Consider the following 24,660-nt stretch of genomic DNA (forward strand, 5'->3'; position numbering starts at 1 on the left):
TCAGAGAGTTTTGTGGGACCCTTCAGTCAGCAGAGCCTGGGGGTATACTGCATCCTCTGCAGCCTAGCAAAATTTCAATTCGCTGTAATTTAGCACATTGAATATTTTGCATCAGTTTATTACCCCAACTCCCCATACACATAAAGTAGAATAATAAAAAAATAAAAAAAATTTCCTCTTGAATTATGCTTGTGTGAACAATTCCGAAGTTTGCTCATACATATTAGATCAGGGATGCCCAACCTGCGACCCTCCAACTGTTGCAAAACTACAACTCCCAGTAGGCCTGGACAGCCTACAGCAGGGATGCTCAGCTTGCCTCCCTCCAGCTGTTGTAAAACTACAACTCCCACCATGCCCTGCTGTAGGCTGATAGCTGTAGGCTGTTCAGGCATGCAGGGAGTTGTAGTTTTGCAACAGCTGGAGGGACGCAGGTTGAGCATGCCTGGCCGACAGCTATTAGGGCATGCTGGGAATTGTAGTTTTGCAACAGCCGGAGGGCTGCAGGTTGAGCATCCCTGTATTAGATTAATTTCGGTAGATCCCCAACGATCTAATATCTGTGGGGCTTCCCTGGGAGATGAGCTGTGGACGGATCGCTGGAATGTCTCCATCTACCCATGGAAATAAATGTGCATGGCTTGTTGATAGGAGAAGGCTGTCAGCCAAACAGGTGACACTACTGTACTGTATCTCATGTGTATGGCTTTACAAAAAATCCCATGATAGGTCTGTGGCTCTGCTTGATATTGATCCCCACCGTGCATCCACGCTACATGACCTAGGAGACATAGCGCGTCTCCTGCAGCCTCATAGCGGGGCAGTCTCTCGCAAATTATTCCTGAAAGTTACCAATACCAGTTCCCCTTACTTCTTACTTTATTGAGTTTAAGTTTCTGCCATTATCTTTCCATACCAGCAGCTTCTTCCCGTAAAGGAAACATAAACTGGTGTCTTTTTTCAATAATGTCTGATTCTCTAGCTTGTGACTCCAAATACAATGGTGTGTGTATTTTTGTAGGTTGATGGAGGTCTTGTAATGAGGTTGTCGAGTGAACCTGAAAAACCTACCATTACTTCCTGCGAATTTGACCTACGTGTCTTAAATCCAGAAAGTCGTCTAAAGAATCTTCTTCATCTTACAAATGTGGACGACCTAGAGAAGCAAACTGAGGAAGCTCGTAAAGCCAACAGACATGCTGAGATTTTTGCCCTCAGTCCACCGCTGGATGAGGTATTTCCAGATTACTGTTAAGGCCCATTTACGCAGGGCAGTGATTGGCTGAATAGTCATTTGTCCAAACGTCAGTATCAGATCATTGTCCTGTGTAAATGTGTCCAGTGATGAAATGATGAAACGCTCTGTTGTAGACACAAAAATCATTGATTGTTGGCGGCACATGCTCACATGTAGACATTCAATTACAAGCGAACAAGCACAGATCGTCTTGCTATATATATCTGTCCATGTAGCAGGCCTCTAAGGGTAAGACCACACAGTGTGGTCTTAATGCGGTTAGAAACCGCAGCATCTCATTTCCAACAGTCATTGGGAAAAATAGGTTCCTGAGATGGACCTGGCTCTTTCAAAGTTGCAGTTGACTGCACGTTAAACATGACCGGCTGCTAGCTGCATGAGGTATACAGTTGAGTAGCCACTTGCAATATATGTTAAACCCCTTCATGACTTCCATCTGTATATATACGTGCTAACTGCCTATGCCCTGTGCATTTATTACATATATACACGTACCAGCCAGTCTTTAATCCTAGCGCTGTAAAACGATTGGATTAAAGCTCTGCAATCTAGCAGAAGCAGGTCGGGTCCCTGGTTGTAAGTGACAACGAGGACCCTGAGGAGAAGACCGAAGTAGTTTATTACTGCTTCTGCCCTCTCTTGTGCCAGGTGCTCAATGAACACTATTCAGTGAATGCGGGAAGCGGCTGAGCCACTTCCTCTATTGGAGGCGGTGGTCGTGTAACCGCTGTGGTCTCGGGGGGCCAGAGCAGAGCAGCAGGGTCCTGGCAGACCCTGATCAGCTCTAGTAGTGTGCCATGCCCCCATGGGGACTTGTTTTCCATTGTAACTGGGGCTGCTGTGGATGCCCCAGTTACAGTGAAAATAGTGGGGGGGGGGGAAGTGTCAGTGTCCCCCAGAGGGTGTTTTAATGGCCTCCTTGGAGGACATATTATGTGCCAAAAAAAACCCAATATAATAAAAAAATGCTAATTAAATAAAAATTGTAATAAAACAAATGCCCACCGAAACCGTCACACTGTTCATGTAAAACTATACATGTTATATATCAAAACGATCATCAGGAACCCATTGCAATAATTTATTTTTGTGTTAGTTTGTATCTTTAAAAAATAAAAAGCTATAGTTAGAAAAAAAAAGACCAAAAAATGTGAAATTTTTCACAAATTAAACCTCAGAAATAAATACAATTCTCTAAAAACACATTAGTGAAGTCCTAGGTGTCATAAAAAAAAATTCGCAAAAATTATTTTGGCAGTCCAATAAGTAAAAAAGTTTGGGCTGCTAAACCACCACGTGAGCTAAATCACGAAAAAGTGCATGGTCATTTAGGCCTTTTCAGTCCCATTCATGAAAGGGCTAACATATTTTACTACATAATCAGAATGCTGAAGAAATGCATAACAGTTCAAACAACAGTCCATAAATGATCATGGACATAAAATGCACCCTAAACACATGATTATGCATACGTTCCCTAACCGCATCTCCACTGTGCCGTATGGTCGTACCGTAAAGGTCTATTGAAATGGGCTGATACAAAGAGCTTCAATCAAGAATGAGCCATTTGTTTGCACTCGTTACCTGCTCATTCAGCTGTATTTACATGCAGTAATCATCTCCTCTGTATTGGATGAATGAGTGTTACCAACAAGGATGAATGATCGTTACTGCCATCATTTGTCCCCATATACATTCATTGTCAGCAGCAGATCCCTGTTTACATAGGGGGAAGTGTTGCCACAAACAATAACTTACTGCATACATTTTCACTTCACCTGACAAAAGAGTTTGCCCATTGTCGGGTGATCCCCAATAACAGGCCCGATAATCTTCTCATGTGAATTAGCCCTTACTCCCTCTGCTTCTCCTAATTCACTTTTATCATTTTGTTCCCGTTTTCCATATCTGTTCACCGTTATCTGGCTACTGTTTAAAGGATACGCTGATGTTCACACGGGTTTTATGTACCCATCAAGCAGGCTTAGGCCTCATGCACACAACCGTTGTTTTGGTCCGCATCCGAGCCGCAGTTTTTGCGGCTCGGATGCAGACTCATTCACTTGAATGGGGCAGCAAAAGATGCGGACAGCACTCCGTGTGCTGTCCGCATCCGTTGCTCCGTTCCGTGGCCCCGCAAAAAAAATATAACCTGTCCTATTCTTGTCCGTTGTGCGGACAAGAACAGGCAGTTATATTAATGGCTGTCCGTGCCGTTACGCAAATTGCGGAACGCACACAGACGCCATCCGTGTTTTGCAGATCCGCAATTTGCGGACGGCAAAGCACACAACGGTCGTGTGCATGTAGCCTTATTTACAAGCATAGGAGCCCTTAAAAGAAAATGCCGGCTAAAACTGATACCATGGGGAAGATTTACTAATCCTGTTTTAACATGTAGCCAGTGTAAATTTAGGGGATAATGTATCAAGTGCGCTGCGCCAGAAAACTGGAGTGCTTTTTCCTTTTTGTCGGCGAGGTATAGGCATTTCTGCCAAATTGAAGATGTATTTGTGCCATTTTAGGCCATGTTTTATTGGTGGATCTACATTTTTAGTCACGTTTTATCATTGCAACTTTTTGGTAAAAGTTGCGAGTCTACTCCAGTATTCTTTGTAATAAATATAATTTGAGTTTAGACTGAGAAATCCATAGGGATTTTTTGCGACAATAAAAAAAAGAAAAGAAAACATTTTGTAAATTTGACGCAAAACACTGGATTCAAACCAAGCAGACGCTCCAACAAAAAAAGATCAAAAAGTCCCATATTGACACACTATACCTTAAGATCTGACAGATTTATCACAGGGGCCCAGACTGGGTGTTAAATTAAGTGCAGGGATAGAGCCTTTTTGTCTAACTTTATACCACTTATCCGTTGGCTTACTTACTAAGACATAACCTTTCAGCAGACGAGGTGCAGTGAATTAATCTTTTTGGCTTACTTACTTTTTAAAAATGTCTAAAACGATATGCTCCAAATTGCAGCACATATATCCAACCTTTGGGCGCAAATTAACCAGAATTCTGCGGATCTGCAAAATATGCATGCCTTCCATCCCACACTTTTCTTGGTCGCTGTTATAGATATGGCTATTCTTGTCTGCAAAATGGACAAGAATAGTACATGTTCTTTAATTTGTGAATGGCCGTATGGATGACATCCGTGTGCTGCATTTTTTGCAGCCCCATAGAAATTACTGGGTCCTTGTGCAATCCGCAAAAAATGTAGATCAGACGCAGGCCAAAAACATGGTGATGTGCATGAGGCTTTAACTGGAGCATTCTTTTAACAGTAAAAGTAAGTTTTGTTTTTTTTTTTTAGTTTTTTTTTAAATTACAGCAATGTTTAAAGGGAATCTGTCACCAGACACCGCCCTACCTAACTGTCTGCATAGACACATAGCTTTTATTCGCCTGATTTAAATTTCTGTGTTTCTTTTGTTTATCTGAGGCTCTGTTCCTGAGTTATGGCACTTTTTGTTAATATGCAAATGATGCCTTTGGTGCAATGTGAGCATCACCCAAGCTCCACTCGTTTCTGTGGCCAGCCCCACCCTAACTGCCTTGCTACTGCCTAACCCTGCCAATCAAAGCAGTGAGGGAGGGGATGACCACAGAAAGGAGAGGAGTTTGGGTGCAACAAGAGCAATGGTGATGCCCACTTCGCACCAAAGGCATCATTTGCATATTAAGAAAAAGTATCAGAACTCAGAAATGGAGCCTCAGGTCAACTAAAGAAAAATTGTGTTTTAATCAGCTACAGCTATGAGTCTATGCAAACAGTTGGATAGGGAGGTCGCTGGTGACAGATCCCCTTTAATGAATGTCCAGTACATTTTGACCCTAATGCTCACTATACATATTTCAGGATTACAATGTTGAAATACGCCCTGTACCAGAATGCCCAAAGGAGCATATGGGATACAAGATAATGGTCAAGCTGCATACTCTAAAGTACAGTATAAAATGTTATATTGCCTCATTTTTTTGTTAAATGCTTCTTACAGATGTCTGTTTTGTAACTTGTATGTTTTAGAATTTTATTAATAACTGGGAGGAATTGATATGCAGATTATAAGAAAGTTACAGAACTTTTGATTACTCAATAACTAAGCTTAAAAGGTACCTATTTTGGCATCTGTCTGCATCCCCCATGTTATAATAATTCTCTAGCATTTCATGGGACTCAATGTTGTATCATTCATTTATTATTCCTGATAGAAGTTATGAATGAATTACCAGCGGTTTGCAATAAAGGTCCAGCTGGGTGTTACCAGTTGGGGGGTGTACCTGCACAGTCCGACACTATCCAATCAATAACACAGAGTAGAACCTTCAGTGCAAACTGCTTATTATCTTACTAGTCTAGTGGGGGGGTCTACTGGACCCCTAAGCTCACAGTGACAGCTTTTCACTTAAAACTATGGGTACATTCACACATTTTTTTTGTGGTCTGCGTACCACGGATCCGCGAAACACAGATACTGGCCCTGTGCACACTGCATCATAGTGCGAATACATTGACTTCAATGAGTCCATGGTCCACCTGTTGCTTGGAAGTATAGGACAAATCCTATCTTTTGCTGCACAGATGTGGGAGCACACGGAATTCAATGGGTCACACCATTATGCGGTGTGCACACGACCAGTATCCTTGTTTTGCAAACCGCTAAATTCTTACAGTTTTGTGATTGCCCCCTATGGGTGAGGTTTATCAAGGCTGGCATTTTCTGTGTGTTGCTGAAGGATTCACCTAATTTATAACGAGGCCATAAATTAGGCGAATCCTTCAGCAACACGTAGAAAATGCCAGTCTTGATAAACCTCACCCATAGGGGCAATCACAAGACTGCATCTTCCGGCAGTCTTCTGGACTGTGTGCCTAAGCTGAAATCGGAAAGTGGCTATTAAAATTCTGTCGCAGTGGAGTTTTAAAAGTAGAAAACACTGTTTGCTACTTTTTTATGTGTTAAATACATGATAGGCACTCCTCCGTCTGGATCGTATGTAAACCAACAAATGTTTATTGAATTGCAATGTTATTAATAAAAAGACAGAAAATCTGAAAAAAAGTAGTCATGTACAATCAATACTTCACAAATATATCTTAGTTGAATCAATATTCCATAATTGGTCTGAAGTAAAAAATATATATTTCATACCTATGTTGCAATGTTCTGATGTATTGCTGTTTTAAATGACAAACTAGAAATCGTTATTTCAGCAATCCATCAAACATTATTTCCAAATACATACTCTATAAAAAAAAATACATAATGTAATAGAAATGATTCAATTAACCACTTTGTTTTTATTGTATATGACTTTTTTTTCTTCTATTATTTTTTCAAATTTTCTTTCTTTTTATTGATAACATTGCAATTCAATAAACATTTGTTGGTTTACATACTATCCAGTGCCTATCATATATTTGAAACATTTACCATTTCCACACACTGGCATTGGTGGGTCCAGTGGATACTGAACCCTCCAACATCCAAGGCACTAACGTTAGAGCCTCCTTATTCATAGAAATGCAACTTTCTTATGCCCAAAAAATGGCGTAGGGAGATGATAAAGCTCCCTCTATGTGTCAATCTTCTCACCTGCCCCTGCTCCACAAAATGCTGCCTGTAGATTGGGCTGCATATTCAATGTGACAGGTTCCCTTTAAATAGGTATATTCTTTTAATATATGAACATACTTCATAAAACGTAACTTTTTCTCTTCCTCTGAACAGATTTGACATTGACGTTGAGCCCCTGTTTGCAACTATTTCACTTTATGACTGTAAAGAGAGGAAAAAGGTAATAAAATGTCACCCATTTTAAAGCAAATCTACACCATATACAAAAAGCTATATTTAGTATAATACAATGCACAGTACATTTCTTTTGTTCGGCTGGTTAAAAAATGGCATGAATTTCATGCGTTTTTCATTGTGCTTTTTCCAAGCATATTTGGTGGTGTTTTTTTAATCTAATACATTTGTAACATGTACTTTTTCTAGCATTTTTCATTTCCTATTATGGAGAATTGAGAAGAAAATGCCGTACCTAGAGCATTCTAAAATTTGAAAAAACACCACTGATCCATAACATGCAAGAAAAAGCATTGTTTGTAGTGCATTTTATATTTTATTAACTTTTATGTAACATCTGACTGCAGTGTTTTAGCTAAAAAAAAAAAAAAAAACATCATGAAGAAATGCTGCATTCTTTTAAACGTCCATAAAGGGGCATTCCAGTTTTGGGCATTTATGGCATATCCAGAGGATATTCCTTAGAAAAGAAAAACTTCCTGTTGGCAGTCCTGGACTGATTGTTATGCTGCCGGATTGCCTTATATATATGAAATCCATAGCAGATACCGTATCTACAATGTAAATCCGCATCCTCTGGGTTTAAAACCACACTGCATATGAAGTTATAGGTGGATTCTGGTACAGACACTCTCCGCAGCATGTAGATGAGATTTCTTGAAATGGTATCCACTTCACAGTTACTGGAAACGCTGCGGATCTTCCGCACGCAAAGTCGCTGTGGAAAATCTGCACTATTTATGCTGTGTGTGGCTGTACCGTAAGGGTCTATTCACACTCTGCAGTCAGCACAATATAACTGTAAGGCGCAAATGCACCCCGAATGCTGCAGATGTATGATATGTCTGTGTCTAGGTTGGAAAATGAAGAGCACCAGTGCCACTAGAAATTGTTTGTAGGGTTGCAGTAAAAACGGCTGCGGGCAGGGACATGTAAGGGCAACCAAACACCCTCTCATGGTATCTACATACATCACAGATCTTCTGGATAAAATGGCGGATCCTCATTTCTCATGTTTATTGCAACATTTCTTTAGTGCACATTATATCTAGGTTGCCTCAAGGTAATGATTTTTAATGTTCCTGTTAAATATGATGAAATTTAGGCTATTTACACAGTAGCTTTGGTAATCCGGTAGCTTGATTCCACAGGCGATAAGGCTACCGGAGCCCACCGTATCTGGCATTACCAGGTACGACCGCTGTGTACCGCCAGATTCCCATTGACTATAATGAGATCCGGGGTGGTCCAGCTGGTTTCCGGCATAAATGGCAGGTTTTGGCCAGACAAATACCACTGCATGCAGAGGATTTTTATTGGCCGACAGCCAGCATTTATGCCGAAACAGCCTGCCGGATCAGACATGCTGGAGATGTGAATGAAGCCTAAACACAATGCTATCTTTATTTTTTTCTTTGCTAGATTTCTGAGAATTTTCACTGTGATCTGAACTCGGAAGCGTTCAAACAATATCTGCGGGCCCATACACCCAGTGTGGCCCCTTCAAGCCAAGCAAGAACTGCAGTGTTCTCCATTACATATCCCTCCACAGATATCTTCCTAGTTGTTAAGGTGAGCATGAGGAATAAAGAGGCAGCACATACGTGTATGTGTTTGTCTGCTTAGGAAACATATCTGGAGGCTCCATATGTCCAGTATTGGTTATGGTGTCCGACATAAAAGAATATAAATTTATTCTGCTCGGTAGCACTTGAGCACCACAAAACAGTAGCCTGAATAACATATGGTTAACTAATAATTTCTTTGGCATTTACTGTATGTGTTAATGAACAGTATTGCAGGAGAGGGGATTAAAGGGAATCTGTCACCCCTATTTTGGACCATCATCTACAGTAATACATGAGTAGTACTTCAGATACGGAGTCCAGATCACTATTTTTATTTCCCTTTTCCCCCCCCGTTTCCCCTTCTGTCAGCACTCAGAGCTGCACTGAAATACACAGTCCAGACTGCTGTGGTAACAGAATGGAGGGGACTCATGTGCACATATACAACAGTCCTGACAATGTATTTCAGTGTAGCGCTGAGTGCTGACAGCAGGGGAAAGGGAGGGCAACAGGAAAATAAAAGGTAGTGATTTGGACTCCATATCTGCAGTATGTATTACTGTAGATGATGGTCCAAAATTGGGGTGACAGCGTCCCTTTAAGTGGTTTTTGTACCATTCACAACCATAGCTGATTCAGAATCTGATATCACTGATCTCTAAAGTGATAAATACAGAAAAATATAATCAAAGCAGCAGAACTGTCAATTACAACTTGCTCCTGGATCCCAAGCAGCAGCAGGATATTGTACATAGCAAAACAGAAGAAATGTAACTGGATGTATTTCTATGAAGTCGACATCCAGCTGTATACAGTTTTCTAGATCCAGTACATTCTGTATCAATCTATTTTGTCCTTTTGTAATGGACAGTTACACGGCTCTTTACAGTACATTGAGGCTGGGTTGTCGTGCAGCAGCCACAGCATGGATGAGGAGGGGTGCAGCCAAAATCTACATGTGGTTCTGCTATGGATCGAAGCAGTTTTTAAATAGCTTTTTATTTCTTTAGGGTGCCTGCACAAACTGAAGATCAATTCCATTCTTTTGAATGAAGTGGCAACACATACATTTCTGCAAGCCCCATTCAGGTGAATGGAGCTCATTTTCAATTAAATTTCACAGCGTGTGTAAGCATCCTTTAGGGTTCGTTTATACAGTGATCTTGGTCATGCTCCAAAGGATCGCAACGTAGCGGTCCTGTCATAAAATTGAATAGGGTTGCAGAGCGACTGCTGTTACTGCGACCCCAGAACTGCAAAACATCCAGCAGCATTGGATTTTTTGCATTTCTGTGGTTGCGGTTTCAGCACATATACAAGTAGCTCTGCGACTCAATCCATTTTTATGCGAGCACCACTACGCTGCGATCCCACTTTGATCATCTGCGCTACAGTTGTCTTGTGACCAAGATCGCCATCTAGCTGAACCCTAATGATCACTAAGTAAGGATGTGCTGGAGTACTGCATCTCACCTCCCATTCAAGTGACTAGGAGCAGAGCTACAGTATACTGGTGCTGGAAACTGCACAGAATATTGAGCCTTTCTGGAGTGGACTCCCAACAGTCTGAAGGATAAGTCATCAATAGCGAAGTCCAGGAAAATACCTTTAACACCCAAAAAACTTTGAAAGTCAAGATAAAGTTTGCTGCAACTGTTTCATATGTTTTGAGTATCGAGATAAGAATTGTGGCATTGTATTCGGTTATGCTTTACAGATAGAAAAAGTTCTTCAACAAGGAGAAATCTCGGACTGCGCTGAGCCATACATGGTGTTAAAAGATTCTGATGGTGGAAAGGTAAGTTTGTCATCTTCATAATTCATATAGCATTCCTGATCCCTTAAAGGGCATCTGTCAGCAGATTTGTACCCATGAAACTGGCTGACCTGTTGCATATGCGCCAATCAAAGTGCGGAGGGTTCGGCAGTTGCAGAGAGAGCAGAGCCTCTAGAAGTAAGGGCAACGCAGCTGTTGCTCCTAGAGGCTCATTCACATATATTAAAACCTCCTGTTTCTCAGCAATGTGGGCACATATGAACATGGGACCAACACAGATGCCTTCAGCTGCCAAGCGTACATGGAACAGGTCAGCCAGTGTCATAGGTAGAAATCTGCTGACAGATGCCCTTAAAAGGGAATTTCTTGCGTATTTAATTTTAGCACTGTTAATTAGATTTAAGTGTGTAGAAAGAAAATAGTGCGTTTGCTCTATGTGTTTATCAGAGAATAAGGCGTACAATAGAACTGTCATTAATTTGCCCATCCTTATAACAATGTGTTGACTCTGCTTATGCTGCTCCAGTCTGTACAGCAAAGCTGATAAGTGAGAAAGAGTTATATCTAGCTGTTACAAAGCTGCAGTGGTGATTTACAGGTATAAGGCAGGTGACCTTGCAACCAATCAGTGCTCTTATGCCATATACCTGAGAATAGTGATTGGCTATAGTGGTCATGCACCATATATCTCTACTTCAACCAAACCGGTTTTATTGTAATAATAAATGTGCCCTGGTATGAATATAGCTTAGTGATGGTGTTGTAGTATAGTTGTTCTATAGCAGTGATAAAGAGTAATCAGTGAGATAGAAATCAATGACAGAAATTAAAGGGTTTTCCGGGAGTTCAGTATTGATGGCCTACCCTCAGGATAGGTCATCAATATCTGATCAGTGGGGGTCTGAATCTCAGCACCCCCGCCGGTCAGCTGTTTGAAGCACTGTGCCTTCTCACAGCACAGCGCCAAATATGGTATAGCAGCTGTGCTTGGTATTGCAGCCTAGGCCCATCCCCTTAAATGGGACTGAGCTGCAAATAGGCCATATGACCAATGAACGTCACTGGCCGAGGAAGAGGCCTTGGTGCTCACCGGAATGCCATGGCCTCTTCAAACAACTGATGTGTGGTGGTTCTGGGAGTCATATCCCCACAGATCTGACCTAGTCTGAGGATAGGCCATTGGTATTGAACTTCAGAAAAAGCCTTTTAAATTGCTATTTAAGGAAATGCTGATATATCACTGATCTACACGTACCACTGTAAAGTGTGTGCTGCTTTTATTCTGCATATTTAGTTACTTGTATTTTCATTTATTCCAGACCAAAGACAAAGTAGAAAAGCTTAAATCTCAAGCAGAAAACTTTTGTCAGCGTTTAGGAAAATATCGTATGCCATTTGCTTGGATACCGATTAGCCTGCAAAGCTGTATTAATGATATGACTCTGGAAAGAGAAGCATCGGAATCTGAAAACGGGAATGGTATTCCTATCCTTTCTATATGGGGGCTAGTGTATTTTGTTAAAAGTAACGAAAAATACTGCCATTTGTGTTTACGCTAGGACAGGTCATTATTGTCTCTTTAACTTGCAGGAATAAAAAGGTCTTAGGGTGGTATTACATTGCCTATCTTCAGGCAGTGCGAGCGCGGATGGAATGAATAAATCTATCGGTGCTCGTTTGCACCTGCCTGATTACACAGGCCGATGCAGATTTTGAATGTGGGAGAAACAATTGCTACTGCAGTCCTTCCCCCTCATTCTCGGCAGCACATCCTTGATTACACAGGGAGATGTGCTACCGAGCACGTATGTGTTGTCACTAAGGAGAGAGCTGCTGCCAGATAACTCCAGCGGTGGCTTTTCTCCTGGGAGAACATAAGGATCCGGCGAGAAATTTCAGTTCACTTGATCCCATCCCCAACATCAACTGTCAGCAGAGAGTCGGGAGCTGGCCATACACATTAGGTTGGTGGAGTCAGCCCACAGTACATTAATGTGTATGGGGGCCTTCACTCGCTTGATCACTATCATTTGCCATATTATCAGTTAGACTACTTTCACACTTGCGTTAATTCCGGTATTGAGATCCAGCAGAGGATCTCAATACCTGAATTAAATGGATCCGTTTTGATTTTGCACATCAGGATGCAACCGTCCCATTAGGATGTGGTTGTGTGAAATCAAAACGGGGAAAAAACTGATTAGTCACTAATACATTGAAAGTCAATGGGTGACGGATCTGTTTTTTTAGGCTCCTAAAAACACCATTGACTCACATTGTTTTCAGTGACGGATCCATTTTTTTTTCCGTTTTTATGACCGGACTCAAAACTGCTGCTTGCAGCGGTTTTTGTGTCCAGTCACAAAACGGAATGCTGCCGAAACAGAAGACGTCCTGATGCTTCCTGAACGGATCCCGTTCCATTCACAATGCATGAGGACTCAACGGAAATGTTTTTTTTCCCTGTATTGAGAGCCTCAGCTGGAAAACGACAACAACTTAAATGTAAAACAGGCCTTAGGCCCCCTGCACACGATCGTTGGTGTCCCGTTCCCGTATTGCAGACCGCATTTGCGGATCTGCAATACACGGGCTCCGTTCCGTTGTCATTCCGCATCATGGATGCGGACACTTTCATTTCAATGGGTCCGCAAATCCAGAGATGCATTAACGGAAGCACGGAACGGAACACTACGGAAGCACTGCAGAGTGCTTTCTGGGGTTCCGTGCCTCTACACCGCAAAAAGATAGAGCATGCTCTATCTTTTTGCGGAACGGAGGGATCGCGGACCCATTCAAGTGAATGGGTCTGCGATCCCCATGCGCCTGCCCCACGGAAGGTGCCCTTGCATTGCGGACCGCAATTTGTGGTTCACAGCAGGGGCACGGGACACCAACGGTAGTGTGAACGAGCCCTTAGCCAGATGTGTGGCATCGCATCCATAGACATGAAAGTGTTACTTAGTACTATAGAAATTTTCTAATACTGCACTTATAAACTCTGTGGGGGAGATTTATCAAAACTGGTGTAAAGTAGAACTGGCTTAGCTGCCCATAGCAACCAATCAGATTCCACCTTTCATTTTCCAAAGGAGCTCTGAAAAATGAAAGGTGAAATTTGATTGCTATGGGCGCTAAGCCAGTTTTTCCTTACACCAGTTTTGATAAATCGACCCCACTATTTTACACTTTCTTAAGACTTCTGTTCTTCTACTTATATAGGTAAGACTCTAACTGCTGAAAGGAGATCCTCGCTCGGGCCAGCAAGGAGATTTTCTGATAGAGCGAGCTCAATAGATGAAGTCCCAACATCACCGTTCAAACCTATAACAATTACTCAAACTATGCTCTTTAAGCAGGTGAATATTGTACTGTATATATCTTTTATATGCCTTAGGTTCTAATGCGTCACATGGTTTGTAGAGCTCAGTGTACACGCATCCATTTTCATTAGTAAATCCTAAAATGTTTTGAGCTGTTGTGACCATTTTGACCATTGTGACCAATGCGGTACTTTGTATTTTACTCCAGAGGGAGACTTAGGGCTCATTCACACGACCGTTCTGTTTTTTGCGGTCCGCAAACCGCGGATCCGCAAAAAACGGAAGCCGCCCGCGTGCCTTCCACAATTTGCGGAACGGAATAGCGGCCCATTGTAGAATTGCCTATTCTTGTCCGCAAAATTGAAGTGAATGGGTCCACACCCGAGCCGCAAAAACTGCGGCTCAGATGCGGACCATAACTACGATCGTGTGCATGAGGCCTTAAAGAGGACCGATCACCTTTCCTGACATACTGTATCTGTTTTAGTAACTACTTGCATTCCCCATGTGATAACAATTCTGGAGCATATTTCAGTGTAACTCCAGCCTCCGGTAATAGTAAAGAAACTTCCCATATTTATTCCGTCATCTTTAAGATCAGCCGCATACAGACGGATACAGACAGGACAGTGTTCTTCTATAGCTCATCTAAGTACGGCCACTTTAAATGCACAGAAAAATATTGATGAATGAAACCATATATGCACATGCCTATTTAACTTATTGTCTGTGTGTTTTTTATACTAGGAAGGAGACAAACTAAGTGATGAAGACTTATTCAAGTATTTAGCAGATTATAAAAGAGCTTTGCAAAAGCGGGCAAAATGTATACCAGGTGAGGGCAGTAGTGCCATGTGTGACTTGTGTACTGAGTAAAAGTATTCCTATTGTTCTTATGACTTGCTATTAAGCCTTTGTTACTGATCTTCTTGGAGGAGAAAATGAAACGGGAGGAAAGATTGCTTCACTTCATATAGATGAGCATAGAAGTGAGGCTGAAATGATCATCAGGGGTAGCTAGAATACACTGACTTGTTACTAGATTTCCTGAATAACTGTGTTTTACAGTATAATCTACAGTAGTACAATAAACTGTGGCATTTCATAGTTAATTCCAGTAGGACAGAACATTTTGAAATAGTTCTCATTTAGAGTCCCTACTGTTGTGTATTACAGAGCCATAAGCACATATCTAATACAGTGTCCAATGGACTGTGCCACCATATGGATAAAAAAGAAAAACCTCTGTGTGCCGACCAGTAAATGCCCACAGAGCTCCAGCTGATTTCTCATGTCCATGACCACCACATCAGACATCTGATGAAATGTGAAGCTGACCCATACACTTAGACTGATAGCAACAAAACCTGCTGATTTTGGTTGGACCATCTAATGTGTGTGGGCTTTCTGACTTTCCACCGACAGAGAATGATCAGGCAGTTGAATTTCAACATGCCCTGTTTTTTTTTGCTGTTGCGTTCAGTGTCCTGGGCTTTCTGAACTGAATGTTTCTCAGCCCTACTCTCTGATCTTAGTGATAGCTCTTCACATTTCGCAAAGAAATCCCAGGACACTGAACATGAAGGGGATGCCTCCTTGACACTAGTGGTCTCAGCACAGGAGAGGATAAAAACATAATACCACAGCCGGGGAGGAGCAGAGCAGAGGATGAGAGTGGTAGTGGTTCTGGCTGCAACAGTTTTTCACATAAATCACAGTGGCAGCCCTCACACAGACGCTCCCTAGAGTCAGGGCAGTGACAGGAGGGCACACCCTGTCTTCCCTCAGGGCACCCTGATGTTGGGGCCCCTGTCTGATGGTAGTTTGGGTGATCTTGGGGTTATGGGTCTGGTACTGGTTCAAGGCATGAGGTGTGGCTACTGTGGCCGGCATATAGTATTGGAGTCAGTAATCAGGCCAGTTAAAGAAAATAGACAACTCCCTTTTTACTAAAGTACAGAAAAGGAGTTGTAGTACATCAAACAGAATCAAAACACAGTTCCAAACAATTCACAGTGCAAATCTTCCCTACTAGCAATGTATGAATATGAGCAAAGATGTGGGTTGCAGCGCTCTCTCTCTCTCTCTCTCACTCACTCACTCACACTCACTCACACTCACTCTCACTCACACTCACTCACACTCACTCACACTCACTCACACTCACTCACTCACACTCACCCACACTCACTCACACTCACACTCACTCACACTCACTCACACTCACACTCACTCACACTCACTCACACTCACTCACACTCACACTCACTCACACTCACTCACACTCACTCACTCACACTCACTCACTCTCACTCACTCACACTCACTCACTCACACTCACTCACTCACACACACTCACACACACTCACACTCACTCACACTCACTCACACTCACTCACACTCACACTCACTCACTCACACTCACTCACTCTCACTCACTCACACTCACTCACTCACACACACTCACACACTCACTCTCTCTCACACTCTCTCTCACACTCTCTCACACACTCTCTCTCACACTCTCTCTCACACTCTCTCTCTCTCACTCTCACTCTCTCACATCAATGGCTGGTAATATTACTTTTGCAATGGTGGCTGTCATTTCTAACTGAGGGTTACACGGTTTAAGATAAGGTTGGCCAGACCATGTCCAAGTGTGCAGTAAAGTCTCTATCAGCCTTAAAGGGAACCTGTCACCGGGATTTTGTGTATAGAGCTGAGGAGATGGGTTGCTAGATCGCCGCTAGCACATCCGCAATACCCAGTCCCCATAGCTCTGTGTGCTTTTATTGTGTATAAAAACCGATTTGATACTTATGCAAATTAACCTGAGATGAGTCAGAGCTTGAAAATATGACTCTTCTCTGGTCACACAAGTAAGATACGACTCTTTTTATGTTAATTTGCATATGTATCAAATAGGTTTTTTTACACAATAAAAGCACAGAGAGCTATGGGGACTGGGTATTGCGGATGTGCTAGCGGCCATCTAGCAACCCATGTCCTCAGTTCTATACCCAAAATCCCGGTGACAGGTCCCCTTTAAACAGTGCATTCCATACTGACTGACTACAATGCTCGGTCATTCAGATCCTGGACCTTCTAGTTCTTTCTTTCTCTGGAGTTCTGTAAAGTAGAGATGGTTTTCTTGATGCTAATATCTTAGATATAGTAATTATCTGGGACTCAAGCCTAGTCTTCTGAGGAGTGAGCACCGGTAGCTCCTCTCTCTTCCTCAGCTAACACTAGAATGCATTGTTAACCCTGACCTGTCCATACAAAACTACGTGGGTTACAATACATCAGAACATTAAATAAAAAAAAACACTTTTGTAAGTAACCAATTCTGGGGTACATCAATTGTTTACATCAATTGTATCACCATCACTCTTGGTTTGTCTGCACTGCTGTGCCTGTCATTTATTTAGAGCTGTCAACAGTGTTGAGGGCTCAACACTGCTGACAGACTTCTTTTAACCCCTTAAGGACCTGTGCCGTACATGTACGGTGCAGATGTCCGTGACTTAAGGACGGCGCTGTGATCGGGCAGGTGCAGGAGATGTGCTCGCCCGAAACGCGGCAGTCACTGATAGCCGGACCCCTGCTGCATGCACAGACATCGGTGAAATCACTGATGCCAGCGTATTAACCCTTGATGTGCCGCTGTCAGCACTGACCGCGGCACGTGCGATGTGTGGAGGGAGGGAGAGAGTAGCCATCGGGTCTCCACGCTGTTGTGACGGGGACCCGATGGCAGGGAAGGCAGGGCTATGCCTTCCTTAGGCATCGTGGTTGCCTTCCGTGACAGCCTGTGATTACAGGCGATCAAAAAGTCATATGCACCCGAAAATAGTGCCAATCAAACCGTCATCTCATCCTGCAAAAATGATACCCTATCTAAGACAATCTCTCAAAAAATAAAAAAAATATGGCTCTCAGACTATGGAGACGCTAAAATTATTATTTTTTGTTTCAAAAATGATGATATTGTGTAAAGCTTAAATACATTTAAAAAAGTAGACATATTAGGTATTGCCGTGTCCCTAAGAACCTGCTGTATAAAAATATCACATAAACTAACTAAAAAAAAAAAAAAAAAATGTGTCATAAAAGCCATTTTTTGTCACTTTACATCACAAAAAGTGTAATACCATGCGATCAAAAAGTCATACGCACCCCAATATAGTACCAATCAAACCGTCATCTCATACAGAAAAAAATGAGCCCCTACATAAGACAGTCGTCTAAAAAATAAAAAAAACGACGGCTTTCAGAATGTGGAGACACTAAAAAATCTTTTTTTTTTCAAAAATGCTTTATTATGTAAAACTGAAACAAACAACCAAAAAAATTATCATATTTGGTATTGTCGCGTCCTTAACAACCTGCTCTATAAAAATACCACATGATCTAACCTGTCAGATGAACGTTGTAAATAAAAAAAATTAAAATGGTGCCAAAACAGCTATTTTTTTGTTACCTTGCCTCACAAAAAGTGTAAGGCCTATTGCACACGACCGTAGGTGTCCTGTTGCCGTATTGCAGACCACATATGCGAATCCGCAATACACGGGCACCGTCCCATGTGAATTCCGCATCACGGATGCGGACTTATTGACTTAAATGGGTCCGGAGATGTGGAATGGCGCGTAACGGAAGCACGGAAGCACTACAATGTGCTTTCGTGGAGTTTCGTCCCGTACTTCCGAACATGTGAATGGGTCCGCGATCCACTGCAGCTGCCCCACGGTTGGTGTTCGTGCATTGCATGGCTACGGGGCGCACAGGCTACGTGTGCAGGAGGCCTAACATAGAGCAACCAAAAACCATATGTACCCTAAAATAGTACCAACAAAACTGCCACCTTATCCCGTAGTTTCCAAAATAGGGTCACTTTTTTGGAGTTTCTTCAAATGTGACATGGCAACTTAAAATTATGCCAGTGAAATCTGCCTTCCAAAAACCATATGGCGTTCCTTTCCTTCTGCGCCCTGCAGTGTGTTTGCGACCACATATGGGGTGTTTCTGTAAACTACAGGATCAGGGTAATAAATATTGAGTTTTGTTTGGCTGTTAACCCTTGCTTTGTTACTGGAAAAAATGTATTAAAATGGAAAATCTGCCAAAAAAGTGAAATTCTGAAATTTCATCTCTATTTTCCATGAATTCTTGTGGAACACCTAAAGGGTTAACAAAGTTTGTAACATCAGTTTTGAATACCTTGAGGGGTGTAGTTTCTAAAATGGGGTCACTTTTTGGGAGTTTCTACTCTAGGGGTGCATGAGGGGGGCTTCAAATGGGACATGGCAGCTGAAAATTATCCCAGTAAAATCTGCCTTCCAAAAACCATATGGCGTTCCTTTCTTTCAGCGCCCTGCCGTGTGCCCATACAGCAGTTTATGTCCACATATGGGTTGTTTCTGTAAACTACAGAATCAGGGCAATAAATATTGAGTTGTGTTTGGCTGTTAACCCTTGCTTTGTTACTGGAAAAAATGGATTAAAATGCAAACTCTGCCAAAAAAGTGAAATTCATCTCCATTTTCCATGAATTCTTGTGGAACACCTAAAGGGTTAACAAAGTTTGTAAAATCAGTTATGAATACCTTGAGGGGTGTAGTTTCTACAATGGGGTCATTTTTGGGTGGTTTCTATTATGTAAGCCTCACAAATTGACTTCAGACCTGAACTGGTCCTTAAAAAGTAGGTTTTGGAAATTTTCTGAAATATTTCAAGATTTGCTTCTAAACTTCTAAGCTTTCTAACGTCCCTAATAAATAAAATGGCATTCAAAAAATTATCCATACATGAAGTAGACATATGGGGAATGTAAAGTAATAAATATTTTTGGAGGTATTACTATCTATTATAAAAGTAGAGAAATTGAAATTTGCTAATTTTTTCAAAATTTTTTTTTGTACTTTTTCATAAATAAAAATTACATTTTTTGACTCCATTTTACCACTGTCATAAAGTACAATATGTGACGCGAAAACAATCTCAGAATGGCCTGCATAAGTAAAAGCGTTTTTAAGTTATCACCACATAAAGTGACACTGGTCAGATTTGCAAAACATGGCCTGGTCCTTAAGGTGAAATATGGCAGGGTCCTTAAGGGGTTAAAGAGGACCTGTCACCTCTCCTAACATGTTTGGTTTATAAAACAATCAAATTCCCTATAAAAAAAAAAAAACTATTCTGGAGCTTCTTTCTTTATAACTGCCATGTCCGGTTTTGGTCCCTAAACCATGGATCTGCAAAATAGAGATCGTCTGTGTGCCATCACTAGAAATGACTAATCTATTCGATGTTCTATAATTTGTAGAATGGACATGTGGATGACATCTGCATGCTGTTATTTTTTTTGGGCACCCATAGAAATGAATGGGTCCGCAAAAAATGTGGATTGGATGCAGTTGCAAAATATAGTCGTGTCCATGAGCCCTGAGGCTGAAAAACAACTCAGAGACAAGAGAGCTAGTGTTCGTAGAAATTTTTTTTTTATTTTTTATAATTTTATACACCTACTTTTAAAGGGGTTTTCCAAGAGTTTTTTTTTTTTTTTTTTAACTGATGACCTATCCTCTGGATCGGTAATCAGTATCAGATCGGTGAAGATCCAAATCCCAGGATCCTGCCAATCAGCTGTTTGCGAAGGCACCAATGCTTGCAGTAGCACCTAGGCCTTCTCGCAGCATTCCCTAGACCATGTGATGTCACATTCATTGGTCACATAGGCTAAGCGCAGCTGAGCCCAGTTGAAGTGAATAGGGCTGAGGAACGGCGCAGTGCTGGGTGAGCAGTGGGAAATCCGCGGCAGTACTGCGAGCACAGGTGTCTTGGGTGGCGGACCCTCACCGATCAGATACTAATGACCTTTCCTCTGGATGGGTCATTAGTATAAAAGTCCCGGAAAACCCTTTTAGTGACGAAATTCGTAAAAAAAATCCTGTATATCCCTTTAGTTTTTAGTTTGTATGTTTACAAGTATTTGTAATTTACACTGGATTTAGTATAACGTTTTATAAAAATCCCCATATCAATATTATCCTAATCTGCCCACTTTCTTAAGGTTTGTTAAAGCTTGAAATCTCCCCAATATATGATGGGTTGAGCGGGTGTCTTACTCCTGAGCTACTTCCAATTAAGCCCTTTCCTGAAGGTCGCACAAGACTAATTAAGGAGATGCTTGAGATTCCAATAAAAGAAGTGTATGTTCCACACACCATTTACAGGTAAGCTGTAGATATGTTGTCCTAGATATGTTCATTAGATGTAGACAGGTTGTTTCTGTAGTCTGACAGTGCTGGTTGTCATTTTTTCAAAAACAGATGGAATAGTCATCTGTGATCTATGTAATAGTTGTGAGATCCTTGATCCCTTTGGGGAAAAGATTTGTTCTGTGCACACAGGCAGCTCTATGAAGAAAATGAAAGAAACATGTTTTACAAATGGATTGCAGTTTCTCTGTTATGTTTGAATGCCTTCCCATGTCATTAATGGTAAATTGTAAAATGTGTACAGTAATTTCCATTGTACAGAAGTGCTGCTGGAATAGAATTACCAAGATCTCCTGTATGTCTAATTAAAAAAAAAAGTTCTGGTAATAATTCTGTACGTACTAATAAATAAGCCTCTCCTCTTGCCAACCAGTATCACATAAGCCACATTCACACATTCAGGGTAACCCACATATGTTCTGGAGTTTATTCAGGGGAGCTGTGGGTGTGAAAGGAAACTTCCACAATATCTGTCCTGAACTTTACCCAGACTTTTTCTCACTAGTGCCTTAATACTAAATCCTGCTTTTGTCCGAGTCAGCACATGTTCCGCAAAATCACAGTGGGCCATGCCTAGGGACCTGGAACATTTCCTCTGTAATGAGAACGCGCCCGATACAGACATCTCTGGGCGGATAGCTACATGTGTGAAAGGGCAACTTCGGTAAATCTCCAGACTTTCTCACAGAAATTTCTGTGAGAAAACAATATTTGAAGGGGTTTCCGGGACTTTAATGTTGATGACCTAACCTCAGGATAGGTCATCAATATCAGACTGGCAGGGGTCTGACACCCCGCCGATCAGCTGGTTGAAGAGAAGCCTGCTCTCTGTGCGAGCGCTGCCTTCCCTTCATTGTTTACCTTCTCGTCTTCGGCATCGCAGTGGTGAGCAGGTGTAGTTACAAGCCATCCGATTCACCTCAATATAACGGCTTGTAATTACACCTGCTCGCTACTGCGATGTTGATGGCGAGCAGGCAAATAATGAAGGGAAGGCTGCGCTCGCACAGAGCGCAGGCTTCTCTTCAACCAGCTGATTGGCGGGGGTGCCGGGAGTTAGACCCCTGCCAATCTGATATTGATGACCTGTGACAGTTTTTTAAGCCAAAGTCAGAAATGGATCCAGCAAACCCTTTTCTTGCTTTGGCCCAAAAAACTGCCACAAAAACATGTGTAAAACCCACCCTAAGGGTCCATTCACACATCTGTGTGTGTTTTGCGGATCCACGGATCTGTGGATCTGCAAAACACGAACACCGGCAATGTGCGTTTCGCACATCGCCGGCACTTAATAGAAAATGCCTATTCTTATCCGCAATTTGGGACAATAATAGGACATGTTCTATTTTTTTGGGGAACAGAATTGCGGACCCGGAAGTGCGGATTCGCAATTTCGGATCCGGGCCACACATCGTGCGGCCCCATAGAAATGAATGGATCCGCAATTCTGTAACAGAATTGCGGACGTGTGAATGGACCCTAACTCTTCTTTATCCCTTATTTATCCCTTCTTTATTCCATGTTTGTTCCATTTGTACCTCTTGCCTTTCTACACTATGTGAAGTTGAACACAGGATCTCCAAAAGAATGGAAATCCAGCTTTTGAAACCGATGGACATGTTCTCTGTTGCTCATCAAGGCCTGAATGTATCTGAGCTATTGCTTGGAAATCAACCTGGCTAAAAATGTTAGAGTGGTCCGAAATAATACCTAATAAAATGGAGGTTATTTTACTGAAGTTTTACTGGTGATTGTAAGATTGAGCAACGATCAACTGGCTGCCTGAGATCCACCTTTTCTCACCCCCAGCGATCAGCTGTAAGCCATGTCTAGGCATACATTTTCCTTGCAGTGGTCCCTGAAGTGGACATGTTGCACTACATTGTGGCATTTGAATAAAAAGCTGTGTATGTAATGCATAGATGTGCTGGGCCTGCCAGAGCCTTACAGAGCAGCTTTCCTTTCAGTCACATAGAGGGGGGTCCTTAGCTGGGAGATCCCTTCTATGAGGTTCAACTAGCCTGATAGGGCATTGGACAGGGGTTGTCATCATAGGGCAGCCTGTTTAATGACCTAATGATAGGGATCCCATGATACAGGATGATGCTATCTCATAGGGCATTGACATAATGCCAGTGCTTTTCTGGTTTATGGTAGATTCTGGTGTCTATTGTAGTCAATACAATGCCACAGTTGCATCTATGAACGCAGAGCATTGCATCTGTGGAGGCTTCTCAGCTAGTTGTAATTGTCGTGGATAGATGCTTTTCGTCTAGTTGTAGTTCTAGTTAGATGGATGCTCCTCAGCTAGTTGTAGTTCTAGTAGATGGATGCTTCTCAGATAGTTCTAGTTATAGTAGATGGATGCTTCTCAGCTAGATGTAGTTATAGCTGCTCAGCTAGTTGTAGTTATAGTAGATGGATGTTTCTCAGCTAGTTCTAGTTCTAGTAGGTGGATGATTCACAGCTAGTTCTAGTTATAGTAGATTGCTGCTTCTCATCTAGTTATAGTAGATGGATGCTTCTTGTCTAGTTGTAGTTATAGTAGATTGATGTTTCACAGCTAGTTCTAGTTGTAGTAGATGGATGCTTCTCAGCTAGTTGTAGTTATGGTAGATGGATGCTTCTCAGCTAGTTCTAGTAGATGGATGCTTATAAGCTAGTTCTAGTAGATGGATGCTTCTCAGCTAGTTGTAGTTATGGTAGATGGATGCTTCTCAGCTAGTTGTAGTTATAGTAGATGGATGCTTCTCAGCTAGTTCTAGTAGATGGATGCTTATAAGCTAGTTCTAGTAGATGGATGCTACTCAGCTAGTTCTAGTAGATGGATAGTGATGAGCGAACTTCATGTTTTGAAGTTCGGTGTTCGGGTTTTGTGGCAATTCCGTTATCACGGACCATAACGGAATTCTATGATGGAATGCACCACGGAAGCCTTTAAGAGGCATTCCGTTTTTGCATTCCGTCATAATAGAAGTCTATGGGCTGCATAACAGATCCGTCTGGTTTCCGTTATGCAGGAGTCCTGTCCTACATAACGGAAACCGGACGGATCCGTTATACTGCCCATAGACTTCTATTATGACAGGATGTAAAACGGTTTCCGTGGTGCATTTCGTCATGGTCAGTGATAACTGAATCCATAACGGAATTGCTAGAAAATGCCGAACACAAACTTCAAAACGTGAAGTTCGCTCATCACTATAGATGGATGCTTCTCAGCTACCCTAGTTCTAGTTCTAGTAGATGGATGCTTCCCAGCTAGTTCTAGTTATAGCAAGTATAAAAGATCAGATTGTTAACTGTAGATAACAGCAGTTTATGGTAATGTCTTTATTCACATTGAATAAAGGAAAAGAACACAAGAAATGGCACATATCAAAATAAGAAAAAGTATTATATATTGTAACAAAGAAGCCAGACGTGTTTAAAACAATAGCATAAATAAAGTATAAAATTACAGATATAAAACATTAAAGGGATTGCCTCACCTGGGACAGCGATGACACATCACTAGGATATGCCTTCAAAGTCAGATAGGGGTGGGTCCCACCTCTGGGACCTGCTCCTGTCTCCAGAACGGGTCCCCGAAATGAAGCACTGTATTTTCTTCATATATTGCTATA

At 41.8% G+C, this 24,660-nt stretch overlaps 1 protein-coding gene across 2 annotated transcripts in view; it reads left to right on the top strand.

Moving 5' to 3' along the window:
* Window positions 1–24,660, top strand: part of DOCK8 (dedicator of cytokinesis 8) — a 193,897-nt gene that overhangs the window by 58,640 nt on the left and 110,597 nt on the right. For both annotated transcript variants that reach the window (XM_040417106.1, XM_040417107.1), the window contains 9 exons: window positions 1,022–1,234; window positions 5,130–5,215; window positions 7,003–7,069; window positions 8,506–8,655; window positions 10,369–10,449; window positions 11,748–11,907; window positions 13,651–13,787; window positions 14,499–14,586; window positions 20,827–20,989. In XM_040417106.1, coding sequence (XP_040273040.1) covers window positions 1,022–1,234; window positions 5,130–5,215; window positions 7,003–7,069; window positions 8,506–8,655; window positions 10,369–10,449; window positions 11,748–11,907; window positions 13,651–13,787; window positions 14,499–14,586; window positions 20,827–20,989 — 1,145 coding nt within the window. The remainder of the gene's footprint in view (window positions 1–1,021; window positions 1,235–5,129; window positions 5,216–7,002; window positions 7,070–8,505; window positions 8,656–10,368; window positions 10,450–11,747; window positions 11,908–13,650; window positions 13,788–14,498; window positions 14,587–20,826; window positions 20,990–24,660) is intronic.

This window comes from Bufo bufo, chromosome 2 (assembly GCF_905171765.1).
Source record: "Bufo bufo chromosome 2, aBufBuf1.1, whole genome shotgun sequence".
Classification (NCBI taxonomy): domain Eukaryota; kingdom Metazoa; phylum Chordata; class Amphibia; order Anura; family Bufonidae; genus Bufo; species Bufo bufo.